At 36.9% G+C, this 27047-nt stretch overlaps 3 protein-coding genes across 4 annotated transcripts; 1 reads left to right on the forward strand and 2 right to left on the reverse strand.

Moving 5' to 3' along the window:
- Window positions 1-104: 104 nt before the first annotated feature.
- On the forward strand, window positions 105-5881 carry LOC122028244 (beta-glucosidase BoGH3B-like). The gene is made up of 10 exons (XM_042587269.1): window positions 105-421; window positions 1156-1422; window positions 2072-2276; window positions 2546-2636; window positions 2812-2957; window positions 3681-3924; window positions 3996-4100; window positions 4493-4675; window positions 4768-4969; window positions 5320-5881. Exons 2-10 carry the CDS (start codon window positions 1194-1196, stop codon window positions 5787-5789), a joined length of 1875 nt encoding a protein of 624 aa, XP_042443203.1. The 5' UTR covers window positions 105-421; window positions 1156-1193; the 3' UTR covers window positions 5790-5881.
- A 7776-nt stretch (window positions 5882-13657) lies between these two features.
- On the reverse strand, window positions 13658-15158 carry LOC122027147 (myb-related protein 2-like). Of its 2 annotated transcripts, XM_042586034.1 has the most exons (5): window positions 14721-15085; window positions 14567-14643; window positions 14370-14479; window positions 14230-14284; window positions 13658-14162 (listed from the first exon to the last, which is right to left on the reverse strand). In XM_042586034.1, the coding sequence occupies exons 1-5, from the start codon at window positions 14845-14847 to the stop codon at window positions 13779-13781; spliced, it is 753 nt and encodes a 250-aa protein (XP_042441968.1). In that variant the 5' UTR covers window positions 14848-15085; the 3' UTR covers window positions 13658-13778. The 2 variants fall into 2 exon arrangements, with proteins under 2 accessions (XP_042441968.1, XP_042441967.1); XM_042586033.1 differs by having other exon boundaries at window positions 14370-14643; window positions 14721-15158.
- Window positions 15159-16747: 1589 nt separating this feature from the next.
- On the reverse strand, window positions 16748-17998 carry LOC122027200 (NAC domain-containing protein 79-like). The gene is made up of 3 exons (XM_042586113.1): window positions 17679-17998; window positions 17305-17582; window positions 16748-17217 (listed from the first exon to the last, which is right to left on the reverse strand). Exons 1-3 carry the CDS (start codon window positions 17827-17829, stop codon window positions 16852-16854), a joined length of 795 nt encoding a protein of 264 aa, XP_042442047.1. The 5' UTR covers window positions 17830-17998; the 3' UTR covers window positions 16748-16851.
- Between the last annotated feature and the right edge of the window lie 9049 nt (window positions 17999-27047).

Genomic DNA, 27047 nt, shown 5'->3' on the forward strand with positions numbered 1-27047 from the left:
AAGTTATAAGTGTATGCCATTTTATTTCAATTATTAATATCGTCCTCAGTTCTCAATCACTGAGATAATTTTAAAATTTTGAACAGAGATGTTTGGGAGGCGAAACGGAAAATTTTCTGTGCTGCAAAATTGCGCCGTAATTGCAAAAATGCTGGTCTCCTCGCTCCTCCTCCTCCTCCGCCTCCTCCCACTCCACACCACCTGATCGACTCTCATTGCTACCTTCCATTCTCACATTTCCTAAATGCCATGTCCGTCTCATTCGCTCTTGAAAGTTGATGGACTCCTCCATCCTCGGAAGCTCTCAATTTCTAAATATCGGTCGTTTCCGCCATTATATAAAGCTTCGACTTCCCCCACGATCGATCGCAAGCCTGGCAAGGACTCCCTTGCATAATGAATCCGCCATTTTAATTTCCATGTGAGTTGTCTTCCTCCTAAATCTCCTCCCACGGCATGTGTTGATGATCTCGTTCTTCATGAATTTGGTAGCAAGATTTGAGTTCCAATTACTCGGGTTTGAAAGACGACATATTTACTTCTGCATCTTCCTTGTGATTGATTGCATTTTCCTTATTGGGCAGAGGATTTCGATATTTCTGAGCAGACAATTGGGCGTTAGGGCTTTTTTTCTTTTATTTGAGCAAAGAAATTGAAAAGATTAGATGTTTAATGTTACTAACAATTCCGTGAGACTTTCGTGCATTTTCTTTAGTTTATCTGATTTGCTTTTGCATTTAACAATGCTCCTTTCTACCAAATATTTCTAGCCTCCTCAATCTAAAGCTAATTCGATAATTTGGATGAACAAGTATTGGCCGACATTGTGCTTTCCTCGAACAAATAAGTTGCTAGAAGGGATAATTCCATACTGATGTTATCTCTATCTTAAACTCCTTTTTATACATGTGTATTCTGCGCAGCTCACCTGCACATTTCTTCTACCTCTCTAGAAGTTGTACTTTTTTTTGTTGTTGTTGTTTCTCGAACAAATTACTAATCCACTAGTGTTTCTAATTCGGTTGTTTTCTTCTTCTTGTCACTTTTTTCTGCCTAATCTCTTTAGGAAACTACATTTTCCCTCTATTTTGAAATGTTTCTTACTTTCTTTAGTTAAAATCCAGACTTTTAATCAGTTTGTGAATGTTGAGTCAGGTTTATAATTTATTTCAACAATTGAAGAAGGTTAGAAAATGGGAACATGCGAAACACAATCGTTGGGTGTGCTACTACTATTGTCCTGGGCAATAACCATACAAGCACGTTCATCTTTGTATATAACATACAAAGATCCCAGTCAACCAGTGAATATTCGAGTGAAAGAACTATATAAGCTCATGACTCTTGAGGAAAAGATTGGCCAAATGACACAAATTGAGAGGACAGTAGCCACACCTCAGGTCTTGCAAGACTATTTCATTGGTAAGTTGCTAACAAATTCATTCTTACATCATTCATTATTTATTTTATTTATTTTTATTTTTTTAAAAAAGGAATAGATAGGTAAGAATACCCCCAGCAGTATTCACATTAGAAACATGAACACAAATAACAGAGCTAGTAACTCTCCTATTTAAGAGTTTACAATTAGTCCAAGTACAAATGTTGAATTATGTATAGTCTAAAACTTAAGCAGTAATGCCTCAGGTTTGTCTGATTACCCGGATTAAAAATATAAGGGAGAGAATAAAATTGCATATGAAAGTTTAACATTCATCTCTCTCATATCTTCCATCCAACCAAGAAATTGGACCCTTAGGAGTGAAAAGAACAAAAGCAACACTTGTCATTAAGGAAACAGATGGAATTCAGATTTCCAATTGCATTGGCATATTTGGTTTGCTTGGCTGGTGGAACCCAGCCTGTCCACAACGTTAGGATGTTTAGCCAACTTGGGGTCAGTGGGTGAGTAGTTGTTTCCCTAGAACCAGTTTGTTCCTCTCAATCAACACAATGGAAATTCATCCCAGTTAAACAGTATTAAAAATGATTTTATCTGTATGATCAGCAATAAGAAAGTATGCATGCCTGTGGCCAACTTAATTTATAAAATCAACATCTTATGTTACAGGTAGCATATTAAGTGGTGGTGGAAGTGCTCCTGCTCCGAATGCCACCGCGCAGGCTTGGATAGATATGGTAACCAATTTCCAGAAGGCTAGTTTGTCAACACGCTTGGGAATTCCCATGATTTATGGGATTGATGCTGTTCACGGAAACAATAATGCCTATGGTGCAACAGTGTTTCCACACAACATTGGTCTCGGGGCCACAAGGTATGCATATTGTGACATCAATTTGAAATTTAATTTTCCATTTGGGTATCTTCATATCTTCACGGTTATAATCCCTTTAAATGTTAATGTACATTCACTCTAGTTTTCGGACACTTTTTCCTTCATTTGTCATAGATTTTATTTTGTTTACCTTTTACTCCATTGCTTTTAAATATTTTTGCAAGTTGTAATACTTTTTTGTGAACGTAAACATATATTTTCTGCAGATTCAACCTCTTAGTTTTGTTACCTTATATCTTAATCTGCAGGGATCCTTATCTGGTAAAGAGGATTGGTGCTGCAACGGCACTTGAAACGAGAGCTACAGGCATTCCTTATGCTTTTGCACCCTGTATTGCAGTAAGTAGATCTAGAACACTTGCAGATACATTATTTTATTTTGAGGGCAAAGGAAGGCAGAATCCCCATATTAAGAAAATATAAGACAGATTCCTGTCTTAAAATTTCAATCTAAAACTCATTTTCAAAACACAAGGACAATTTCTCCTCTTGTTATTACTTGGTCCAAATTCAGGTTTGCAGAGATCCAAGGTGGGGACGGTGCTATGAGAGCTATAGCGAGGATCACAGTGTTGTACAAGCAATGACAGACAGTGTCCTTGGTTTACAAGGAGATATCCCTGGAGACTACCCAAGGAACTTTCCTTATGTCGCTGGAAAGTAAGTATTGCAAATCCAATCAGTTATCGAATCAAATAAGAATGTCATATTTGTTGAAGTTCAAGAGAGAGCTCAATCCATCCCAAAATGCAAAGGCAATTAAATGGGAGATCTCCTAGCATTTAATCATATTTGAAGAACACTCCTTTTGAAATGTGAGACTAAGAGAGAGTCCAATCAAACCCAGAATACCAAGATAATTAGGTTGAAGATCTCACAGTATTCGAGTCTATTTTGATTTTGAAATGTGAATTAAAGTTTGGAGTTTATCCTCTTCTCTTGCATCCACTCCTTTTTTTTTATTTAACAATGTTGAACTTATTCATTCACAAGCAAGTTATCACAGTCGATATATGAAATAATGAGGGTAAATAGGTTAAGGATATTGACATAACATACTCAAAGATGACACAAAATTTAGAGGTTTGAAAGTCTTAATGAATTGAGATTATTGGTATGAGGGGCCGAAAGAAGCTGAAAACAAACTGTTAAAAGAGATGTAAATGAACCTGAGATATGGCCTTGAATACACCCAATGCCCCAAAAGTAAAAAATGTAGTTGATCCAAATAGTTTATTTGAGACTGATGTACCACCAATATCTTCTTTTTCTCAATCCAAAAATGCAGATTGCAAGACTGGACTCTGATTGTTTGGTTGATTTTGTAAGTTTTCTCGCACTGCATCAACGTCGATTGCTTTCTCAATGCCATCTTATCTTCAGGAACAATGTAGCAGCTTGTGCCAAACATTATGTTGGTGATGGTGGCACGCAAAAAGGAATTAACGAGAATAATACTATTATTGATTATGAAGGTCTTCTTAGCATCCATATGCCTCCATTCGTTGATAGCATTGCCAAGGGTGTGGCCAGCGTCATGGTTTCTTATTCAAGTTGGAATGGCAAAAAAATGCACGCCAACCGTCACCTTATCATTGGCTACCTCAAAGAGAAGCTTGGTTTCAAGGTAAAATACAATGAGCATAACTGATTTCACCTGCCTTATTTACTGACTATGATTCTATGATATATTGCTAGGGATTCGTAATCTCAGACTGGCAGGGGATCGACAGGATCACCTATCCTCCTGGTGAAAATTACACTTACTCAGTTCAAGCTTCAATTAATGCTGGTCTGGACATGGTGAGTAGCGAGTACACATTTACTATTCTCTTAATAGATTGTTTGAATATTAAGTGTTGAGAAATCACAGTGATTGACATATTCATTTCATAGACTACGAGAATATGTTCCTACATCCTGAACAAATCTAGTTGGGTGTATGATGTATAGAGTGCAACTATAGGAAATAATTACCCATACTTATTTTTTTTCATAGTGCCGGTGGCAAGTCGAGCATATAATTGTCTACCTGAACAAAATAACTACATATCTACTTTCTAGTTAAGATTGACATAATTCCAACGTATTCATGAGAAATAGGATAGATTTCAGAATCTTATAAATTTTTATACCCAAGATTTTGCTTCGAGATGCTGATTGTACATTCCATTTGCACTCTGATTGATTTGCAGGTGATGGTTCCATATAATTATACAGGGTTCTTTAGCGCCGTGAAGTCCCTTGTTAATGCCAATGTTATTCCCATGAAAAGGATTAGAGATGCAGTAAAAAGGATCTTGCGGGTAAAGTTCATCATGGGCTTGTTCGAGAACCCTCTTCCTGATCCGAGCTTAGCTAATCAGCTTGGATCACAGGTATCTTGATTCTATCTCTCTGTTCATCAGCTTCATTACAGATAAGTTTAACTGAGCTGTTCATCTCTGATTACTCTGATGGACTGACACAGGAGCACAGAGACTTAGCCAGAGAAGCCGTGAGGAAATCACTCGTGCTTCTAAAAAATGGAAAGCCTGGTTCCCAACCTCTACTGCCCTTGCAAAAGAACGCCCCTAAAATCCTCGTCGCCGGAACTCATGCTGATAACCTGGGTTTCCAGTGCGGTGGTTGGACGATTAATTGGCAAGGAAGCAGTGGACAAACCACTGCCGGTACGTGTATGATTCCCATATCTATATGACCCCATGGGTCATCCGAGATGATAAGTGATGGTATGTTTGTCACATGAGGTCGCGGGTCGAACCGTAGGGCTGTCGGAACGTAAATCTCTGGACCCTGTGCAACTCACTCCACCATCACTTGTGCTCTCGGCTGCAGTGATTTACCTCTATCGTGATGGCCTGGAGTCGGGTGCGATGGGGCGCTGGGGGAGTCATTTCGCCTTTTGCCACATGATTCCCATATTTATATGATTCCCAGTGTTCGAGCATCGAGCATGGGAGATTATAACAGCAGTGATCGATTAAAACAAGACTGAAAGCTTAGTTTTTTGCATGCACAGGTACCACGATCCTTCAAGGCATTAAATCCACAGTTGATCCTTCGACACAGGTGGTCTTCTCGGAGAACCCTGACGCCAACTTTGTGCGGAGCCAAGGATTCTCTTACGCCATTGTTGTGGTCGGGGAGGCACCCTACGCCGAGACGTTCGGGGACAACCTCAACCTCACCATCCCCGCACCTGGACCGAGCATAATCCAAACGGTTTGCGGCGCCGTCAAGTGTGTCGTGGTCCTCATCTCTGGCCGGCCCCTCGTAGTCGAGCCGTACGTTCCGGCGATGGACGCACTTGTGGCCGCGTGGCTCCCGGGCTCCGAAGGCCAAGGGGTGGCCGATGTCCTCTTCGGAGACTTTGGTTTTACCGGGAAGCTTCCGCGCACCTGGTTCAAGACGGTCGCGCAGCTGCCGATGAACATCGGCGACACGAATTACGACCCCTTGTTCCCGTTTGGTTTTGGGCTCACAACCTGAGTGTTGCAAAACTGAAAAAAATGGATGAATATTGGATCAAATTGGGTTACATACTGTGTAAGGGAGAATAGTCTGAATATCCAAAGATTTATAACAACAAAGTTGTTTATATCGAATCGCAATTTATAGATCATGTGAATATACATGTATGAATGAGTGATTTTCTTTCATGTCTGTGTCGCAAGGGTTCAAATTCATGATTAGAATTCGATACGGTGATGAAGATGGTAAATCACGAGCGATTACTAACCTTTGAAATAGTGACTAGTACATAAGGGAGACATTTACCTCGGCTTTGTCGAGATTCGAACCCCATACCTCATTGGTAATACGGTGATGAAGATGGACCTTCAAAAAGTAGGTTAAAAAAGGGAAGATCAATTGGCGTAAAGGTTAAAGTCAAGAAGTAATGGTCAAAATTACTAACCCGGGCATGGGCTTTCGGACTTGGAATCGTCGACCGGGCTTATGTAGACAAGCAGGCCTTGAATAGTTGGTCGGACGTGAAAGGCCGATCGGACTCCCAAGCGATCGTCCTTCGCAACTTGCAGATGAGATTTAAAGCTAAGTACTAATTTACCCAGCCCATCGCCCTATTCAATCGAACCTAAGGATCGATCAGACATATTGTGCCTCCTTGGCAAAATGAAGGGTTGAGTGAAGAACGAGTTGTTGACTAAATTCTATAAAGCCGAGCTGGCTATCCCCCGATCGAGTGGCGGCCGATTGACCTATACCGGGACCTATATACTTATCATGTTGTACTCTTTTGGAAGTTTATGATATAAATGACTAAGAATATGTCACAGACAAATCGTGCTTTAGAAACTTTAGTCTATCAAATCATAGAGATTTACGTGCTCATTTAAGAAAAAGTGTCAGAAACACTTTATAACATGTCCTTTCTTAGGAAAGTTTTGAAAAATGTGTTAATGCTTTGAGATGTATGCATAACGCAATAGTGACACCATAGTTTGCAAAATCGCGATCCGGATCGTAGGATCGTACGATCCTACGATCCGGAAACCCAAAATCGATCCAGGATCGTGCAGAATCGTTTTTGCAGTAGGATCGCAGCATGATCGGTAGGATCGGTAGGATCGGAGCAGAATCGGTAGAATCGGAGCAGGATCGGTGGAAGCTTTGAGAGGTCATAACTTTTGACTCGGATTGAACCACGGGGCCTATAATATATCAAATTAAAGCTCGTTCAGAGATCTTTAATAAATTTCAAAGTTTATCCTTAACCATTATCTTTTTTTCATCTTATTAGAGTTTTAAATTATTTAAATATATGTTTAATTATTTTTGAGTTAGTTTTTTATCAATAATATTCTGTCATTTATTTTTCTCAAAATAATAAGTTTTTGGATGTCTATTGTCTAGTATTGTGTGGCATCAATCAGTCTTTAGAAGATTATTTCCGACATTCATATTTGAATCAAAGGATTTAATAGCTTCTGTTATATACGTTAGATGCTTTGTTGACATTTAAATTGAATTATCTTATAAATCAAGGAAATATTTTTGACATTGTATGTGTTATTATTATTGTGTTAATAGATATTTTATATTCTTTCATTTTATGATATGAAAATATAAATATTATTACTATGCGAGAATGATAGTTGAATTACAAGTTAATTTAAATTTGTACATGTAGTAATGTAATTTGATGTGTTGAGTGTAAATAATTGCATATATATACAAAATTAGTTATTTATTTATATGTAAATGAGTTTTTTAGGTATTTTTTCTAATTATTAATCATGTATGATAAAATTTTAAGGGTTTTTGGTAGGATCGTACGATTCTACGATCCGATCCTGACCCTAAATCGATCCTGCGTAGGATCGCGATTCTACAAACTATGAGTGACACTATAAAAGGGGTCTCCATCTACTAGAGAATGTATGTGATACTTTATATTTACACATGCTCTTTGCTACTATTTGCTTCCACTATTTTCTTCTCCCAAATCGATCACTGACTTGAGCATCGGAGGGTCAATATCGGGACCCCTTCCCTGACCCAGTTCTAACACTCCCTGTGTTGTAAGATAGTACGGAATCTTCATCCAGTTAACACTAGAGCCACATTCTCAGCCAACTCCCTTTATCACTTTCAGACATGACAGAATTGAATTAAACTTAGTTGATTTGGGTGTCAGCACTATTAAAAAAAACATTTAGGGCGGTTTGTATTTAGCCACTCAAATTACCTTAAATTTTAAATAGAGGCATTAATGGTTGACAACAATGAACAATTATTACTATTGAAATTAATTAGGTCAATTCCCCATGAATGAGCTTTTTTTATAGTTTTTAATACGGACAATACTAAGTGATTATAATCGGACTAATTTTGTAAGTCATTATTAAAGATATTTTAGTAATATTATTTCTATATATTAATTACATGTATATATTATAATTTAATTCTGGCCAGACAGATTCTGTCTAGATAGATTTATCATTTTAATACATCACATCAATATCATTCATGTAACTTTTTTTTCTAGATCTTACGTTATAAATCATATATCTTTATTTATTATTTATTATTTAATATTTCTATATGATTTTCATTTAATATTTTATTTAATTATGATATTTAATTTAATTTATTTATAATTTTTAATTAATAAATTAATTAACTTATGATTTTTAATTAATTTAAATTTATAAATTTTATTTAATATTTAATTAATTTATGAATTTAAATTTAATTATAGTTATTTGTATATTTTTTAAAAGATCGAATATATTTATTTTTTAAAATATAACTTTAATTATTACTAATAATTTATGAAATAAAATATTATAATCAAATGCTTTATAAAATGATTTATTTTTAAATTATTTTGGAAGGATCAAACATGCAATATATCTCATCATTAATTATTAGCTCCACCTTCGAGACAAAATAGTAGGTTTGATTTTTCAAACCTGCTCTTAAACTAAAAACCTCAAACTTCACCCCCACAATCATTCAAGGTTTTTTGTTGAGGTTTTTTTTTTATTTTAAAAACCTTTGACAAACTTTGTATTGGAGATGCTCTAAGTACCGTAAGAAGAGATGAAAATATTTTAAGAAAATTATATTTATTATGGATCTTGATTGTTTAACCTCTCGATCACCCAACTCAGCTTAGATATTTTGACAAATCTCGCTTTCCATTAGTGAGGAGTATACAACACTGATCACCCAACTCAGCTTAGATATTTTGACAGATCTCCTTGCTTTCCATTAGTGAGGAGAATACAGCACGGTCATCCTAAGTCCTATGAAAGATCTGACTCCTTGTTTTTCTCATTTCACATGATCTTGTTGAATTCATTGAGCTTAGAATTCTTGCTAGGAAAACTATATCCATCAAATTCTTTAAATATGATAATTAAATAATAAGTGTTAATTAAAAAATAATCTTATAGAATATTTAAAAATTTTAAAAAAAAAATTCTGTATTTTATAGGAGTATTTTGATATTTTAATTTCCTTAAATCATTTCTTTCTTGCTCCACTTGAGCCCTAATTGACACGGTCGCCTTCTCTCCCTCTCACGCAATCCTAATTCCTCCTTGATCGTCCGACGCCACCGGCGTCCTCACTGTTGATGTTGATCTACCCTCTCCGGCCATGAGCGAGAAGCCTCCCATCTCCTTGTGTCGATCCATCAGTGCTACTTCTCTACGTGCACTGAGAGACCTCGCCCTTGTGTGTCGTCCCCTCTCTCGATTCTATCGTCGTTGCCCGTCGACTGTCGACTTAGACTCCATCGTTGTCGGTGTCATCCCGCGACCACCACTGCCAGTCACAGTCGAGGCCAATGTTGCGGCAACCACATCCGATTAGCCATTGTTTTGCTCTCCTTTCTCTACGTGTGAGAGGAAATGCAACTGTAGTGTTGCCAGCCATCGATTGTCGCTCTTGCCAACACTGTCAACCGTCCTCTGGTGCTAAGTTTAGTTGGGTCATTTCACCTGTACTCCAGCCATCATAGCCCACAGCCACCACAGCAAGCTCGCGACCACGGTTGCTTGTTGTTTCTGTCCGTAGCCAGCTCACGCATGCCGTGTCAGAACCACTGACTTGCTGCCGAAGTAGAAGTCGTAGGTTTTTTTATTCGAGACAGGAGCTTAGTTTGAAGGGTAATGCAACACGATCTATTGATCAGGTGGGTAGTTTCTGCTTACCTTCTTTAGATTGTTGACCTTAGTGCATGATTATATTATTTGTATCACTTGTGTAGTAGTTATTTTTACCTTGATATCTACTCTATGTTACCTCTTGAGTTTCATTTTTTATTGCTTAATCTTGTATGTTGATCTATTTTGGATATCTATGCAGTCCAAATTGTTATTCCTGCTTGGGTTGGTTATACAGGTAGGATATTACCAGACAATAATGTAGTTGTGGACATATGTTCGTGCATTTATACCTTACCATATGGTTATATACTTAGGGGGTGTTTGGTTGATGGGTTTGGGAATGAGGGAATGGAATGATAGTAAAAGATAGTATTTGGATTGTGGGTTTGGGAATCACATTTTGGGAATGATTACCAGATTTATGGGAATCAACCAAACCCATATAACTTGATGGGTTTCATTTCCATTCCTATTCTCATTCCACCCTACTATCAAACTCATACTCATAGTCATTCTCATCATTTAACCAAACGGCCTCTTAGACTAGTGTCTATATGTGTTAGATATTACACTGTAGTAAGTGGTAGAGTATCCTACTAGATTATCTAGTTTGGACTACCATATGAGACTATTTGATTATGTTGGTGCAATCAACTTATAGGGTTTCGATATTTGATAATGTACCTAAGTCTGGTCAGTTTGATCAAGGGTTGATCCAAGCAGGACTTAATATTTGGAAGAAAGAAGTCTAGTCAGGACTAGATGACTAACAAAGGAACGTCCTAACCAAAGTATAGGCAGGTGAGAAGTTTATTGAGTGGCTAGTCCAAACTAGAGGTTAGGCAAGGGGAAGTCTTGGTGAGTGAAGTCAGACTCTAGTGAGTGAAGTTAGGTAGTGAAAGTCCTGGTGAGTGAATATGGGCCCTAGTGAGTGAAATTAGGTGGTGGAAGTCCTAGTAGTGAAGCTAGACCTTAGTGAGTGAAGCTAGGTAGTGGAAGTTATGTGAGTGAAGTTAGGCCATAGTGAGTAAAGTTAGGTGGTGGAAGCCTTAGTAAATGAAGTCAGACAATGAAAGTTCTAGTAAGTGAAGTTGGGTAACCCTAGGGGAGGTAACCCTAGGTTATATGTGACCGACTAGTTTCCGGTCGACTGCGCACGATCGACCGGACCAGCGAATCATGAAATTTGTTAAAACTGTTTTACTTTACTATTTTATCTATTGTGCCAACTCAGTGTTACAAAAAAAACTTAGTAGATTAGCTTGGTTAGATACTAAGCAAAATCAGAGAAAGTCCAAACAGGTATGGAGGACAAGATGTTTGGCAGGTAAGTGAAGGTAAGTCACTAGAGGAGAGTGACTAAGTGAGGACGCGCCTCGGTTGGGAGGATAGTAGGCGTTGGTCCAATTTAGGTCCATTTCGAAAATCTAAATTGAGATCTTGACTAGATCCTGGTATGAAAGACAGGATCTAATTAATACTATGTTTATTATGCTAACTCTGTTTTATAAGTTTCTATTTGTTTTGAGCTAACATGGACTTGCAGGATCGAATGACACAAATTCATCTCTGATGAACAGTGGTGAAAGTGACTCCGAGATGACTGGAGGCACCATCGCGTGTGGGCTGAAGGCACCTTAGAGCTAAGGAAGGTGCACTCACACCTAGGCTGAAGGCGTCTTAAACCAGATAAGAACGCTGCTTCGTCGTGGATAAAAAGCTGCTTCTTCAGGGATAAGCCTTGGGGGTTGAAGGAGCCTCCATGGGCATTATAGGTGCCTCCAACAGCCTACAAAAGGTCTGTTCGAGTAGCAAGAAGTGTAGAACAAAAATTAATGATCTTTCGTTATTCCTGCTACTCTATCAACGCTCTAACACTCTGCCACTCTGTTGAGAAGCTGCTTCACCCAACACCGAGCTTGATCCTAGAAATTACAAGTGTTAAGTAACCTTTATTTACAGTCATTTCCTTTGCTATTGTTTCAAAAGAAAATGTAGGGTTGTTACACTTTCCTTTCATATGTTCTGTATTTGATTCCCTCTTCCGGTGATTTCGAAAGAGATTTTTAGTGGATTATTCGTCGATAAGTTCGTAGGACCTGTATCTTAGAGTAGGAGTCGCCGAATGCTCCGAACCAAGTAAAATCGAACCATGTCTTTTACTTTTATATTTTCTATTCTTGTTTCCGCTGTGTTTACTTTATTTTTTAAAAGTAAAAGAAAAGTTTAAAAAATCACGTGATTCACCCCTCCCTCCTCTTACGTGCGTCTCGATCCAACAGATTATGACCTCGTTGTTTTAGTGTGTTTATGATGATACCCTAAAATTAGTTGAGATATTATGACTAGATGACTAATATTTTCTTAATGAGATTGATTTACTGTTTTGCTTGCAGTTGTTATACTTATTATATGCTAGTGAGACCATACCATAGGGTAGCTAGCCGAGTTCACTCTTCAATGTGATTATCACTGTTTACTTATCATTTTTTAGTTGTACACTTATGTATATCCTATCTATCTATGGGACCATCCGTGGTAGAACATTCTTCTGTAGACAGTGATTGTTTATATATCTTGTCTATCTATGGGATCATCCGTGGTAGAGTGTTCTCCCGCAGACAATGGTTGTTTACATACCATAGCTGTCCACAGAATCATCCGTGGTAGAACTTTCTCCCACAGACAGTGATTGTCTACATACCCTGACTATCCACGGGACTATCCGTAGTAGAATGTTCTCCTACAGTTAGTGGCTAGGGAGCTAGAAAGCTACCTTATCTTGTCCGCCCATGCGTCCATTCGTAGTAGAGCATTCTCCTACAGACAGTAACTAGTTATATATACTGACTGTCCACGATACCCATTTGTGATAGCACGTTGTGCTAATCAAGACTTGTTATATGCATGTTATATTCTAGTTACCTATTTGTTCGTGCAAGTTTGGATGTACAGTATGTACTCACAATTTATGGGTTACAGTTGGTTTAATAGGTTAGAGGATTATGATATTGTTTATGGCTTAACTAATAGACGATTATAGTGACACTCTTACTTTTATAGTAAATATTCTTCTTGGGACTGCATCCTTGATCTCCTTATAGTTTAGTGTCATACACTATATTCTTATACTTACTGAGTATTTTATACTCACTGCCCATTATTTTTCTTTGACTTTCTAAGTTAGTAGATAGAGAATGTGTATGTCACTCAGAGGTCTTGGTTGTCCTCAGTCCCACATCACACTCGAGATTGTGTTTTCTCTACTGTGTCTTGTTGTTTGTATTTATACTTTGTTTCATTCAGGGATTTTAATCTTGTGGTGTCCTTTTATTTGAACTTGTATTTGTGGTGTAAGTCTTACCGGTATATAATCATTTTTATTTTATATGTTGTGAGGGAATTGTGTAAATCTCTTTTTTGAGTAGTGGTTATATTTTTATTTGTCATTGTATATTTATTTTTGATCTATGAATTTATATCATGTTGTACCAAATATCGTAAGGGGGTATCGTCTATTCTGTCGGACAAGTATATACTAGCGGCATGACAAAATCTGTCTCCATAGAGTTCATGATTATTTTCTCAACAGTCGATATGCTTCTGATCTTCTTCCTTCTTTTCGTACCCACCGCTCAAATTAATGAAAGAGACAGAGATTTGTTTTGTTTCTATTTTATGGTATCATTTTCTTATCAGCTAATTGTCCACCCAAAGTTCTTTTAAATTTCATAAAACTGCATAGATGCAATAACTAGCAGAATGCATAGTAGTTATTCCACATGAGCTCTCTATCAAGAGACTTGCTTCATTCGCCTTGCTTGAAACTGAGCTCTCGCTATAGATTGAGGTCAAGCTCTTGCATGCTGTGCTGCTCAGCTTCGTCTTCACCATCAGCATTTCTACTGCATCTTTTCACTGCAAAGAGCTCATCGTTCCACTCCCTCCGCATTCTTTTCATGCTCTTGGAATTGAGTTCGTCAGATTCCCCACTCAAATTCGATACACAAGTCAGGCAACTCTCGTTGGATCTCTCGCCGTGAAGGTACCGCAGGGTCCCTGTTTCCACAGCTGAGACCAGCTCTGCGAGCTCTGTTTTCGCAGCTTCGAGTGCAGTGGTGTTGTTCTCACTGTATCCTGCAAGTGTTTCCTGTGCCTTCTTTAGTACTGATTGCAAGTACTTTCCCTGAGCTTCGATTCGGAGCTGCAAGTGCCTCTGCACCTGATGGAAAACAGAGCATCTCCATCATCTACTCAATTTCTACTACTTTAATAGGATTCAAGCTCACCTCAATCTGTTGCTGGAGCTTGCTCCGCATCTCCATCTGCATTCTTAGCATAGTTCTGCAACACAAACAGCGCAATTTTTGTAAAAGAAAAGGGGAAAAAAAAACTCCTAGCATATATGAGCATTTAGTATGCTTCCTACTCGCACTCCGGTTGAGCTCCATTCTCCTGATCATGGCTTCCTAACTCATCTGTTAAATTGTTTTGTTGGTGGAGCATCTTTGAATCTTGATCTTTTGCTAACCTATACTTCTGAATTAAGGGATTCTTTCCATCAGCTTCTGAGAAAAGTATAGGAAACAAAAAAGAAAGAAGAAGATGAATTGGGCTACAAATCACCTGCAGATGGCTCTTCAGGTGGTGCAGTGTGAGCCCAGGAACTTCCATTTTGCGCATCACAGCTTTCGGCGTTGCTTCTGTGAGCTCCAAGAATCAAACACTAGAATCTGAGGAAATTTCTACTAGAAAAGGAGAGTTGAATCGATTGGCTTACTGTCAGCTCCTCCAAGCTGAGAGACCGCCACGACAAACATTTCATGAAGCTGTCGAGTCCACTTCAGTCTCTGCTTCGCAACAATTCCTTCTCTACTCGCTCGTCCAGGAACTTCCTTTGAATCCATTAGGAACAGCAGGACAAGATGCTGCTTGGTTGAACAGGAATAAATTGCATTCGAGGAGCATCTAATTATGGTACAAGTACTGGCCTACTCGACACACACATTTCTGGCTGGTGGATGGAGGAATATATGCTCGAGGATGATGAGCTGTGCTTCATCATCTTTCTGAAATCCTCTTTGACTATAAAGACAGGGAATCCAAATGCAATAAAAAGAAAACAAAAAACAGTTCAAATTAGAGTCTCAAAAGAATAGAAAAATAAAAGAAAAGAAAAAGGATGTTTTTTTGTTGATGTTATTCCACATCTATTTCCACTTTGCTGGATTCTCTCCGTTGAAGAGAACCCCACCTCGGAGACTAATCAGTGAGCTGCTTTTATCAAGGGCAAAAAGCAATTATATTCAACTTGTGAATGCTATAAGAAGATAAACTTTTTTGATCGATCACTTTAAATAAAAAACATTTCTCTCTAAAATAAGTTTATATTTTGCTGATCTTTAAAAAAAAATCATATTTGTGGCGGTGAACATGGAGTTAAAGAGTACCCTATCATTGAATATTCCCTTTATAATGGAACCAAAATGCACTAGTACTTTATTCCTATAGCTAGTTATTGTACTTGCAGTTGTTTCTATGTGCCTTGAAAATATTGGACCAGAGGCAAAGTAGATTCTCGGATGGAGGGCAGTGAATCACAAGCCATATCCCAATCTCCACGCTCCACCATAAAGTCTCAGGGACTTCACCAAAGTTGATCGGTTTGACAGAAGTCACTTTTCTTCTCTGTTTTAGATAGATTTAAGTGTTGATGAACAAAGTGGATCCTAAAGAATTTAACGTTGGATGTTGGAATCTGCATTAACAGAAGCTGCCGTTATGTCGGATACGAGCTAAGAATATATTATTGTTAATTGAATTTGTAATTCCATAGTTAGCAAGTAATTTGATCACATGTGCTAAGTAAACAATTTATTATGCTCATTAATTCTCAATCATAGGTTTGATTCTTTTTATTTTAAAATCTCAAGATGAGAGATCTTATCAACTTATAAAAAGAATCCACATATCCACTCATCACCAACCTAAAATGCTTTGTAGATTTTATTATTCATATTATTATTTAAATTAGAACTTTATGGGCACGAAGGTCCACCAAGGCAGTCTAATCCTTATGTTTCTTTGAAATTTGTCTTTGATCAAGAAACATGTTTTCAATAATGAAATTTATAGTGTCGTGTTGATGTGGGCAAATGCCACTTGTTTTGCTCTCATATATTTCAAAACTATTCCATTAAAATATGTGTTTTTCCATTAATCACTCCGTTCTGAATTCTTGCATGTATATATATACAAATTAAATATACAATCCAATAGTGTATAAAAGACTAGATATTTTCCTTTGTTAGCAATTTGATAGCACCCAAAAGGCCAAAAGCACTCTGTGCCTTGTAGCAAGCAACTACGCATTACATAATTTGCGTACAACAAAAAACATTAATTGCATGGCAAAAAGGAGAATATTTATCGAAAAGACAGTGAAAAAGACACTCCATGGACAATTAATAATTCAAACAAATTTGGTTTTAAGTCACTAAACCACCAAAGAGCTACGACTCTGAAGAATTAAAAAGGTGCCAACTTGTGATTGATTAATGGAGAAGGTTATAGAAATCTGCAAATGTAATCATCAAAGACTTTAATTATTGAGCTCTCCTATATGCCTCTGCAAAACACCAACTAAAATAATTGCATCAAATCATGCATTATGCTTCGGAGGGCCCGTTAATCCTGCCACTCCAAATTAACGACAAAATCCATATGAAACTCTCGTGACCCGACAAATCGATGAATCATGCGCCCCAAAAATCCAAGTTTTAATCAGATGATCCAAAGGCAAAGAGCTAAGTAATCCATTCATAGCATTCTTCACCAATCCAACAGCGTCCAATTGAATGAAGCAATTGCATGCAGCCCGCTTAATTACTACAAGACAGTACAAGCTTAATTTATTGACAATTCCAAATGGTGTGATCGAGAAGCGCCAGAATGTGGCCGTCGTCGCCGGCGGCCGAGGCAGAAGCGGCGGCCTGCTGATGGTCTAACCCCGACGCCGAAGCCGCGGTGGAGAGGAACAGAGGCGCCGCACACGGAGCGAAGTACTCATCGTCGTTCAAGTGCTCGTCGAAAGTCCCCGCCGGGGCGGTGGAGAAGCAGGTCACGTCGATCTTGTCGAATGAGTAGTTGCCGGTGTCAGCGTGGATGGCTGGTACCGGAGACGGAGGAGACGACGCGTCGGCAGCTTTGATCGTGACCGGCGGCTTCTTGATGCTCGTCGGAATCTTGTGGAACACCCTGCACACCACCCACTCGTTCTACAATATTTGCACCAAAATTAATGCTCGTAGAGTGATTTTCTCACGGTTAATTCGAACGAATGATCGGGTTAACGATAGAATTACTTTGTCGAGATGATGATGGCTGTGGAGGGAGAACTTGCCTTCCAACCTGTACTCGTGCATGACCCAGTTGCTCTTCTCGCCCTTTGGAGCTCTGCCACGGTAGAAAACCAGAGTCTTCCTCATGCCGACGAGGCTTCGACCGCGGTAGATGGCGTTGTCTTTCCCGGTGGCCTTCCAGTAGCCGGCTCGGGTGGCCCGGTTGGTCCTCAACCCGGTGGGGTACTTCCTGTCCCTGACGCAGAAAAAGTACCACTCCCTCTCCCCCATCTTGGCTTTCACTGCAGCACGTCGCACAAGCAAATCGTCGAACAGCTAGCTAGCAGAGAAGTAGATACAAAAACGGAGGATTCAGTACGAGACGATCGACGACGTACGCGGCAAATCCCACGGCTCGCACTTGTTGAGGTCGACTTCGCCGATGACGTGGGAGTGGAAGGCGGCGTCGGCGACCTTGTGGGCGAGGTAATGGGTGATGAGCTCTTCGTCGGTGGGTTGGAAGCGGAAGCCGGGCGGGAGGTGATCCATGCTCGCTCGGCGGCTCTCGATTGGCGTGCTGTGTTGGATCTCTAGCTCTCTCAACTAATGATGCACGATCATGATATGGATCGATGCAGCACGAAAAGATGGCGTCGATTATAAAGACATCTAGTTTGGTACGATCTGCAGCGGAGCAGGCCAGCGATGGATTTGGACCCACTAACAACTTGTTACCTGACGTCGATCTGGACAGTAACAAGTTGTTTATGTTAATTAATTACGTGGTAGCATGTACTAATCCACATGAACAATATTCATATCTATCTATCTTTTTAATTTGTTAGAATTCATCATCTTCAGTCAGTCTTCTTCAAAAGCGATGAGGTTGGCATTGCTCATTGAGAATGTTCTCATGTTAATCAAGACTGTTATTGTAGCAACTCTCAGCAAATTTAGCAATCATTGTAATAGCTAGGCTAAGCTAGCTGCACTCTATATAATAAAAAATTAAATATGATAATTAATCTGAATTCCAGAATTGTCCGTGCTCGATCCAGCAGTTTATGCTTAATTAATGCTTGGCCAGGAGATTAAGTATATTACTAAGTGGTTTACGTGCGTACATGATATTCTCATGATTGACGCTGTGGGACAAATCTTTAAAACTCATCCACATACACACCTGTCAACCGACAGAGCGTCAGAAACATTCCCATCGGGGCGTGTCAGCTCAGGACGACGGCACACACCTCCAACTTACTGATTAGCAAGAATTTCGATTTGCTCAGAATGGCAGCACAAGAATTTCAATTTGCTTCTTGCTTCGTGGCCATCTATTATCTATATCCATGGAGCTTAGCAGGTTTTCTTGGGTCGTACTTCCAATGCATGGATTCATGAAATCTCTGTACAAGATATATACGTACATATCGACTGTTACTGGTCGGAAATCTGCACTGTTCGAGTTACCACCACGTACAACGATCCAACTGTTTTGGTACAGGACTCCTGCTGGAAGTATCACAAGAACGTACGAACAAAAAAATTAATAAGTTAGTAGCTGCAGGATCCATCCAAGAGATGGAGATTAATAAGTTAGTGGAATCCTATGGCTAAACGGGGGCTTTTGTCCGAGAAGAACTAAGCAATCTTGCTCCCCTCTCGCCCTAATTTCTTGTATTTAATTAGCCACCTGTTTAGAGACAGTTTAATAGTTAGACATAGTTAAATTTTGACATAGTCAAGATACATATCTCCCTCATATATCAATAAATATCTATGATTATTTTTTTTCATATTGACCTTAGAATAGATTTAACTTGTATTTGGCCGCCTGTTGATTAATATGGTATATATGCTTAAAAAGAAAGACATGGTTTTTAAGATATTTCTCTGATTTTTTGTATTTTAAGAAATTTACTTTTTTTCCTTTACTTTGTTTTAAAAATAAAGGAGCTTGAATGAGCACACATGGCTATATACTTAGCATCGAGCTGTAGTTCAATATGTTATGTGGTCATGTATAAATTTCCTTTCAGACTTGTTATAAAATGGACCGGAAATTAATTTCCTATGGACATTTCTAATGGACGTATATGAAAAAAAATATTCTCCCACAATTTAGATAATTTAACGATCGATTATAAATTGATTTTGTATATAATTTATTTCTCCTTGTAAGGCTTCGATCCACAATTAATTTTCAGGCCTTCTAGCATGTTCATCTTTGCGTCTCATGCCATTACTTCAGTCATGTCATAACTTTTTGATTTTTCTCAAGATAATAAGATATCCTGAATGAATAGTGTACATCTCGGACATGGATGCTTTGAATGCTTTTACTTCCGTAGTTATTATTGCAGCAGTTAAGTATTTATAAGAGAAGTTATCTAGTAGTTTTATAATTATTTTAAAATAATTTTGATAAAATTTAAATTAAATTGATAAGAATTATTTTGATATAATGGTATTTAGATTGTAGAATTTTTAATATTTTAAAATTGAGAGTTTAGTCATATGTAGAAGTTATTTCATACCTACTGTACTTGTAAAAATTATTTGGTAGTTATTATAATGTAAAATTTTAATTATTTCTGTATTCAGAGTTTAAAAGGTTTAAGATTATAAAATTTAAGATTTAAGTTGTTATACTGTGAAAAATTAATTATTTCACTAAAATTTTAAATTTTAAATCATAAACTTTGAACATGATTATATCAAAATACTCTTTACCAACTTAATCAAATTATTTAAATTTTATAAAAAAATATTTTAAATTAATCATAATCATTTTAAAATAATTGTAATAGTCACTTAGTAGCTACACATTCTACTATCTAGATAATGTTAACTTATACATATTGTAACAATTAATCGTAGTGGATACAATAGTATTAAAAGTGTGAATATTCTTGAGATAAAATAATAAATTGGGCGTCATTTAACTTTTTTATTTTTGAAAAAAAAAAAAGATGTCCTTTCGGATGATTTACTAAATTTTGGATGTCTTTTTTATTTTTACCCAACAAATTTTGCACCTTGTGAATATAATTTCTATGGGCAGTGGTGTAATCATGTGGGGATAAGAGGGTGCGACTACCCCTTACTTTTTTTAAAAAAATAATCATGTCAAATTATCCTCATCACCACTTTGACTAGCTGATTCACCACCTTATCGTTGAAAAATTAAAATTGACCATGTATTTAGAAAATCCTCCACCTAATCTATCCATTGGTACCATTTTTACAAGGACATGATCACGATTTGAGATGTTAGGTATTGAATTTAACAAATTAAATATATAATAATAAACAAATGGACTAAATTGTATAACAGGAAGTAGGGACGTTAAATTAAAATTGGATCTAATTGAATTAAATCCAACAAGTAGGCGTAAAGATAAGGATTACGTTAGTTTAAATCAAAATTGATTTTAAGTTAATTTTACCCAATTATAATTAAATCAAATCAAATCAAATTTAAGATTTAAATGGATTCAATTGGTTTAAAATAAATTAGAGTATTTTAAAGAAAATCTTATCTTTTTTTCCCACTCTCTTCTCCCTACTCATGCAACATCCCTTGTTGTGTCATATGCCACTACCATATTTTTGTTCATCCATCTCTTTTATTTTTCCTTTCCTCTTCTTCTCCATTTTCTTTTCTACTCTTCTCTAAGGCAATAAACTTGCAGTTTTTTATTTCTTCTTTTTAAGTATAAGAGCAAGAAACACAATATCAACTGCTGTTATCTTTCAGTAACAAGCGTTAATCATATCTTATCTTATCTTGCTCTTTTTGTGTCGTTGTTCAGCTCACCGAAACTAGTCAAGATTACTAACGAAGAAGATAAAACTCTTCTCTTTTACTTCTTCCTCTTTATCTTCTCTTTTATGTTTTCTAAGAAATGATGATCTTCCTTATAATTTTTTTTAGTGATCACCCTTTACAAGCAATCCTTTTTTTCGTTTGTCCAACCACCACAACAACTAGAGAGGAGTAAATTGTTTCTTTCTTCGTTTATATGTTATTAATGGAAGGAAAGTTATAAAATATAAATTTTATTTTATTAAGTTGCTAGTTAGTTAGTATGATTATTTAGATTAGAATGAAAATATTACATGTAAAATGTTAAATATTAGGAGGAAGTGAGATCACAAATAATATTTCGATTTTGAGTCATATATATATATATATAAATTATAGGGATTGACGAATCATTATTTCAACCAGTATAAAGGGCTAAATTAAAATTTATTTTCATCTTTTTAAATTTAAAATTTAGACTTTATTGTAAAAATGGATTTACTAATGTTTTTTTTTTAATTTCAGTTTATATTTGTTTTTAAGTATTTGTAAGTTTTTAAAATTGAATAATTTAATTTTGTATTATATTAATTTCTTTAATTTATTAAATTTGTCACCTAATTGAAAATCTTGATTACGTCTTGTAGTGGGATGCGTAAATTTCTTGCATAGGTACTTGCATTTATTGCTTTAATTTAATTTTCTATTCACTCCTCGTCTTTTCCAAATCCCACTTGCACAATGCATTTTCAACGCAAAACGACGAATTCAAAAAAAAAAAAAAATACAACACAAAATATTTATCCTTTATTCTAATTAAAAAAATATTCCTAAATCCCTAAAGCTTATCTATTTTTATGGTTGAAGAAAGAGGGAAAAAAAAAAGCTACTTATAGAGAGTTACTTACCGGAAAAGATAAAAGTAACATCCTTATTTTTTAGAAAAACGAAAGAGTAAATAGGAGGAAAAAGTAGAAGAGGAAAACTTTATCTTTTTCATTAGTAATCTTAATTAGTTTATGTGAACTGAGTAATAATACAGTAAGATAAGATAAAATATGATTGCTTTTACAATGTCAATAAAATTCTATAAAATATAAGAAGAGAAAGAAGATGTAAGAGCCGAAGGTTGCTCTTGTTGTTGGAATATGGTAACAGTTGGTGCTACATTTTTTGCTTGTTGGAGAAGAGAAAAGAAAAGAGAGCTTATGTGCTTGAGAATAGTAGAGGAAAAAACTACAAGTTTACTATAATTGGAGAATAGGAGTAAGGAGAAGGAAATGTGGAAGAGTGGAAGGGAAAATTAGGGATGGGCGATCACAGCGATGGTGTATGATACGGTGGGAGTTGCAACGTGGGTAGGGAGAGTAAACAAAGAAAGATAAGGTTTTTTTTAAAAAAAAATCCTTTAATTTGTTTAAAACCAATTGAAATCGTTTATAACTTAAACTTAGTTTTGCCATAACTTGATCAAGTCAACTCTAAATTAATTCTTATTTAAACTAACATAATCCTTATATTCGCACCTACCTGTTAGATTTAATTTGAATCTCATCCAATTTTTATTTAGCACCCCTACTTAATGTTCTATGATATACATATATTTTAAAATTCAATACTTAACATTTCAAGTCGTGATATTTCCTGATAAAAATGGTACTAATTGATAGTTTAAGCTAAGGGATTTTAAATATATAGTCAATTTTAAATTTCCGATGATGAACAGCGCTGAATCAGTCAATCAAACTGACAATGAGATAAAATTAATTAAAAAAAAAATCAGGAGGGCGATTATAGCCTCCCGTCATCACTTGGCTACGCCTTTGCACTTACACCCTGTTTGGAAATAACTTAAGTCATGAAATTGAATTGAATTCCATTATGAATTGAATTCCATAAGAAATTGAATTCAATTCTCATGTTTGGAATGAATTGCAACTTAAGTTATGGAATTCTTATGTTTTACCATTTTATCCTTCTCTCTTTTTTCTTTTCTTTTTTTACAAAGAAGAGAGAATGAGGGCAAATGGACATAATATGGAGAATTGAATTCCCTATCTAAAAAAAAAATGTGGAACCGCCACATCAGCGGCCCCCTAGAGTCGGTCCCACGGATATGGAGGGAGGTAAATGTAGGTACATAGGTGGAAAGTGCATAGCGGAGACGTTAACCCCAGGCAGTGACACCCCGGGGATCGACCCCTGGACCTTTCAGCCACAGAACCATGCACTCCCCATCTGTGCTACGCCCTGGGGACAAATTGAATTCCTTATCTAAATCACACATAAAGAGGTGTGATTTACTTTTGCCTTATTTGATGGAATTGGAATTGAATTCCATATCAATTCTTAGCTAAAAAATCATTCCAAAGCATGAAATTCAATTCCAATTTTAAAAGGAATTGAATTTCATATCATTCCAAACAGGCTGTTAAGGATTTTCTCTGCTTATATTATTATTTTACTAGTACTACACTCTTGTTAAATTTGATTTCACAATTCTAAGTCTAAATGTAATTATATTTCAATTTTTAAGAGATCTAAATCAACTTTTCCATAAAGACAAAAGTATTTATTATGAGTCATTGACTATATGAATGTTATTCCTATTTGAAATAGGTGAAGATGTGCCACTGATGAGGTGACTTACACATTGACCGTAGGGGAACCTTGAAGTGGGGAAATCCAAAATTTTGAGCTAGCCTACCATATCACAAAAAACAAAGGAAGAAGGAAATGTCAGTAGACGGGTCAAGGATGGATTCACTCCGACGCTCAAATTAGTTTTGAGGCTAAATCCAAGTTGTGAAAATAATGGTGATGAACAATGAAAATTTGTTGGAGAGCTTACCTGCATATGAAGAATGACCCTCCCTATATAGTACCTCCATCCTTAGTGTCTGTAACGAGGTGTCATTATGATAATGTAACTCATAGTGTAACATGTCTCACCCCATGCTTAAACTATATCTAGTAATCCATTCATAGGGACGGTAGAGATGTATTCAATATAGGTTACAAAGATACGTTTCAAGGATTTCTTGACAAACTCCTTCATAAAATTAAATGAGGAAATGGGATGATGGACCAAACGGATCAACGAACCTTTAGTTGATATTCTTTAGTAATGTACATGTATCGTTTAAGAGAAGACTTTATAGGTTTGTAAATGAGGAATTTGAATCTAGATGAGCCTCTAAGGAGTTTGAGGCCTTAATGGGCTCCCAGTGATGTTCCTTCAACGAAATCAACCTTGTTAGAGTTCGATCGGACCTGGTGTACTACCATATTCGATTGACTTTGGGTGGATGAGAATTCTTGAGGTCTCTGTGGGGAGGTAAGACTTTTAGCACACTTAAAGCGATGTTTGACAACTCAACTATTCGGTACGTCTTAGTCACTTGGAGGCTCAGGAAATCTATTCTCGTCACATCCGATTGGCTTTGGAGAGCTATGCCCCTTAAATGTCTCAGAGAGAGAGTGATTAAGTTCACTAGTCACACATAAAGTGTTTGATCGGAACCATCCGATCAATGTTCTAGAGGGAGTCATTTGGTGTGCTCATTAAAAGATTTGAGACGCTTGACTATTAAAGTTGGACTTCGTGACCTCTGCCAATATCCAGTCAACACTATCCGCTCGGATTTTGAGAGCCACGCTCTACACCCCTTGGGGGATTTATCTCATCCCTCCGATAGGCCTTCAGGAGCTATCTCGAAGCTAGAGTACTTAACTTGACATTCCTTAGACTCTGATCTCCACGTGAACTGATACTCTTGTCTTTATTTTTAGTTATATGGTTCTATCCTATCTACCGTATCAAATGTAATACGAACAGAAGAATTACAGAGGATATCCACATGAACGTGACCCTATGCGCATTGAGGGGGCGCTTGGTTCGGATAAGGGAATGGGAAAGGATATGGGAATGATTACAAATATTAATAAAATGGGAATAATACTCATACCCCTCATATTACTCAGGAATGACCCATTCCTCTATTTAGAGGAATGAATCCGTGGGTCCCACCTTCATTTCCCCAAACCAAGCACAAGTTTCATTCCATTCACATTCCAAACCCCCCAAACAAGCAGCCCCTGAGTGTTTTCTTGTACTTTCCTCATGCACAAGCTACTTGTACAGAGGAACAATATATATTTTGGTGTTCTTTTATGGCAGTTCATCAGCTTGCCATTTGTTTCCATTTATATGGCCAATTACTTGGGAATAGTAGTGTTGAATGGAATTCCCATTCAACAATTTATTGCATTGCGTGACAAGTTACACCAGTTACACCATTTGTTTCCATTTATATGGCCAATTACTTGGGAATAGTAGTGTTGAATGGAATTCTCATTCAACAATTTATTGCATTGCGTGACAAGTTACACCAGGTATATATGGGTGGTTGTTGAAGCCTGTTCTCTGTTTGATTCATACATTGGCATTGTCATCAGTTCAGAGAACCGACCGCTTAGGTCTTCTACTTCCTGGTGGAGGCTCCTGATGTAGTTGCACGTCTCCTTCAGGAGGGTTGCTGCTGAAGCCTACATTAAGGATGCAAGTGAGCCTCATGACCAGGGGAGGAGAATCAACTGCAAACGGAGTTAGGTCAACTGTAGTCGGTTGGAGACGCATTTCTTGTGGTGAAATGCCCAGGCTACGTCGTGGACCGAATCAGATTGGGCCGCGTTCTGGCCTTTCACAATTCAATTTGAATAATCTTTTTTAATAAACATTTTAAATTTACAAATTTACACTTACAAAAAAAATTTCGTTTTCCAAACGCGTGCCAAAAAATAATTAAAACTAATTAATTTTTACAAAATAAAACATTTTTGTTTGTATTCCGATTGTGTCGGTTGCTTAGCTTTGCTTACTTCCACCTCAACTTTTTTTTTTTATAAAACATTTCGTCGAGTAGTTTCGGGGCATATGCTACGGAAACGGAAGGTTGAATCTAAACCCTAGATCTCCGATCTCGTATCTCGTCTGCTAAAGCTCCGAGGTATGCCATCCGTGTTCTCCATCCTTTAATCGGTGTAGGGTTTAGGGTTCGTGATTCGATTCATAGATTTCTGGGTGGAGTTAAGCTTCTTCCTTTGCTTGCATTTCAGGTCGCCGGTTCCTTGAATAGATCAACGTTTGGGGACTTGTTTCTAAAAATTATCTCGCTTTCTTGTCTCTGTGAGAATTCCTCATAAATAGTCGAAAAAAATTAGGATCTTGGGAGCTGGTTTTAGTTTTGGAGTTCTTTCTAGCGTAGCAATGGGGTTGCTTTCTTATTTGTACTGTAACAATTTAGCATCAGGTTTGATTCTCCGCTATCGGCTGACTGTGGTTATGCCCTGTGCTTATTGTTTGAGCTGTAGTACTCACTCTTATGTTGCATGATATAGTGTTTATTTATTTTTGATGCTTGATTTTTATGGACTAATTCCATATTTCTGACATGCATGCGTTTTCTTCAAGTGCTTTTTAATCAGTAATAAAGAACATAGTGTAGAAACTAATAGATAGAGAAAATAAATAAAATGAATCTTTTGATTATATTATTACTAAAGCCAATAGACTTATTTATATAAGTTGTTCAAACAATAATGAAAAGATTAAATATGATATACAATCGTAATAATTATAAACATAGTAATGTAATAGATTTGGAAATATTATATTTGTTATTTGATTCATGTCGATCTTGATTGTGATGCCAAATATAATAAATTTCTGAAATCAATTAGAGATTATTTTCCATTATTGTCATTACCCTGACAAACTCAATGAGAGTGTTTGAACATTGAGTTTGAGTGCTAACTTGATGAAACGTTATCTGAATAATGGTTTGGTAAATATATCAACAATTTGATCTTCTGTAGAGATATAAGAAACTGAGAGTTTCGAGTCGTCACACGCTCGCGAACAAATTGAAAATCAATCTCTACATGCTTTGTACGAGCA

This window comes from Zingiber officinale, chromosome 10A (genome assembly GCF_018446385.1).
Source record: "Zingiber officinale cultivar Zhangliang chromosome 10A, Zo_v1.1, whole genome shotgun sequence".
NCBI lineage: Eukaryota > Viridiplantae > Streptophyta > Magnoliopsida > Zingiberales > Zingiberaceae > Zingiber > Zingiber officinale.